The 2,813-nt window shown below is 52.8% G+C and overlaps 1 protein-coding gene across 1 annotated transcript in view; it reads left to right on the top strand.

Moving 5' to 3' along the window:
* bptf (bromodomain PHD finger transcription factor) overlaps positions 1 to 2,813 on the top strand; it is a 23,310-nt gene that overhangs the window by 14,760 nt on the left and 5,737 nt on the right. The window contains exons 24-28 of the mRNA XM_025064484.1: positions 42 to 531; positions 639 to 1,924; positions 2,024 to 2,106; positions 2,187 to 2,412; positions 2,674 to 2,773. Coding sequence (XP_024920252.1) covers positions 42 to 531; positions 639 to 1,924; positions 2,024 to 2,106; positions 2,187 to 2,412; positions 2,674 to 2,773 — 2,185 coding nt within the window. The remainder of the gene's footprint in view (positions 1 to 41; positions 532 to 638; positions 1,925 to 2,023; positions 2,107 to 2,186; positions 2,413 to 2,673; positions 2,774 to 2,813) is intronic.

Below are 2,813 nucleotides of genomic sequence, written 5' to 3'. Positions count from 1 at the left end.
CCCACACCCCCCCCCCCCCCCCCGGCCCCCCCCTGCCACAGGCTGCAGCCCAGTTTTTCTCCTCAACACAAGCAAATCTTGCCACGGAAGCCCAGGTACCGGGACATCCAGCTGTGGCCCAACACAGAACTGAAGCCCCAGTCCTGGTACACACCCACAACTCTCTCCCCACAGCCTCCCACCCTGTCCCAGTACAGGTTTCAGCCAAGCTTCAGAACCAAACTCCCAGTCCTTCCCTGAGTTGCACCGCCCCCGCTGTCCACATGCACGTGGCTGCTCCGTCCCGGGCTGTAGCCCCCGTTTCAGTCAAGGCAGCAGACACTACCTCAGCCCAGTGTCAGGCTCCTTCCTCTCTTCCTTCAGCTGTTCCTGTTCCAACCGCCGCTCGTGCTCCTGTCGTAGCCGCCGTGTCCTCTCAGACCCCCGCCCCGTCGCCAGGAACTGCTTTGACCCAAATGGCAGCACCAGCTCCTGTGACCAACGCTGTTGTCACAGCAGTAACAGCAACCTCCACCACACCATCGGTTCCAGGTACTGCGTGATACTCCAAGTCTGTAACAACAGTTCACATTTCAATATGAAGAATAAATGAATGAAAGACTGACATGAAGCTGTACTTTTCTCTCTTTTCTCTGTAGCTCCGACAGAACACACAGCAGCTCAGCTGCAGCTTTGGACTCCAGCTGCTTCTCAGACCCAGATGTCACTTCAGCCGGCTGCCGCTCCTGTTCAGGCATCTGTGATGGTACCGACCTCTTACTCTGCAACCTCAACCCATCCACCCGTTGCTCCACAGTCTCCAGCACAGGTTGAGCGAGCGGCTGTCGTGTCTGTGCAGCAGGGCTCTCCGGTGCCAGTCTCAGCGGTACAGGTCCAAATGAAGGGACTAGCTGCGTCTCCTGTTGTGACCACTGTTAGACCTCCTCAGCCCCTAGTCCAAACCCAAAACATTTCTCATCCTCCACCCCAGCCCCAATGTCTTATTCGTGCACAGATTCAAGTCCAGTCCTTCGGACCTCAACTTCAGTCCCAAACCCATGTTCAGTCCAAAGCACAGGCACAAATCCAGCAGCAGGTCCGGGTTCAGTTCCAGCCACATGCTGCACAAGTCCCACCTCTAACTCAAACCCAACCTCAGGTGCAATTCCAGTCCCAAAAGCAAGTCTTGCCCCAGGTCCAAACTTCACCCCAGCCCAAACTCCAGCCTAGGGCTCAACTCCAGTACCAGCAGCCAGAGGTTCAAACTCAGCCACAGACTCAGCCCCAGGTCCTCCCTCAGCCTCAGGTTCAGTCTCAGGTCCAAAGTCAACCTCATCACCAGGTTCAGGTGCGGTTCCAACAACAGAACCAGATTCCAAATCAGGCCTCGCAGCCCCCCCAGGTCCAAACACAGGTGCAGCCACAGCAACAGTTTCATGTCCAGCAGCCACTACAAGTCAAAGGGCAGACGCATGTTCAAGTTCAGTTCCAGCCACAGAACCAGAATCAAGTCCAAACACCTCAGCCTCAGCTTCAGGTACAGTCTCCAGTCAGGCATCAGCTCATCACTGTTCCTGGTCTGCAGCAGCCAGTGCAGCTTCTCTCAGCTCTGCCACCACACGTTGCTGCTCAAATCCAAGCCCAGATCCAGGCCCAGGCCCAGCAGCACCACAGTGGTACAGTCCCACAGCAGATCAAACTTCAGCTGCCCATCCAGATCCAACAGACAGGGGGGCAGATTACAACCCACCAGATTCCAAATATGGTTACCATACAGGCACCAGCAGGTGTCCAGGAGCAACTTCAGAGGCTTCAGCAGCAGCAGCAACTTCAGCAGCAGCAGCAACTTCAGCAGCAGCATCCAAAGAAGAAGAAACAGCATGAGTCTAAACGAGAACAGAAAGAGCAGAATGTTCCGGCAGCAGGAGACGGCACACAGAAACAGGTGGAACACAGAACTGATGTTGAAAACTGAAACCCTTCTGTGTTTGAAATGAATGTCCACAATATGTAAAGTAAAAATGTCCTTTTTTCCATTTGTCAGACACCGGCCAAACAGAATTCTACAGCTGACCAGCTGAAACAGAAGAAGAGTTTGGCTGCAGCAGAGCGAGAAGAGAACCACAGGTTCAAATCTCTTTATTTTTATCATTGTAGTAAAACTCTGAGGGAAGTCACTGTAAACGTCTCTCTCTCATTGGCCTCAGGATGATGGTGTGTAACCAGGTGATGAAGTTCATTCTTGACAAGATTGACAAGGATGAGAAACAGGCAGCTAAAAAGCGGAAGAAGGAGGAAGTGGTTGAGCAGAAACGTTCTAAGCAGAACGCCTCCAAACTGACGGCTCTGCTGTACAAACACAAAGAACAGCTGAAGGCCGAGATCCTGAAGAAGAGGGCGCTGTTGGACAAGGAGCTTCAGCTGCAAGTACAGGTTAGCATGTGTGTTAGCATGCCTTTCTGCCTTCATTCACTGGATAGGGACTGTTGGGGTGTAAAGTGAGGAAAAGGAAGGGGGTGAGGTAGAGAAATGAGAAGAGAGACCAGGGGCAAATATTTAACAGTATTAACTGCTGTCAAAACAAAATAAAATGTCAAAATAAAAGGTAGCTGGTCAAATAGAAGAAGGATGAAGATGTGACAGATGAAGACTTCTGTAAATGTTTGTTTTTGGTTCTACTGCTCTGCTCCTCAGGACGAGCTGAGGCGAGACATTGGCAGACTGCAGAGGGAAAAGGAGAAGGCCAGAGCAGCCATCACCCAGGCTGCTGCTGCTGCTGCTGCTGCTGCTGTTGCTGCTGCCACTGCCCAAGCAGCGCCCCACTCCCTCCCCTC

The sequence above is a fragment of the Cynoglossus semilaevis genome, chromosome 17 (assembly GCF_000523025.1).
Source record: "Cynoglossus semilaevis isolate Cse_v1.0 chromosome 17, Cse_v1.0, whole genome shotgun sequence".
Taxonomy (NCBI): domain Eukaryota; kingdom Metazoa; phylum Chordata; class Actinopteri; order Pleuronectiformes; family Cynoglossidae; genus Cynoglossus; species Cynoglossus semilaevis.
The sequence above is the reverse complement of the archived record's forward strand: the minus strand, read 5'-3'. Positions and strand labels throughout refer to the sequence as shown.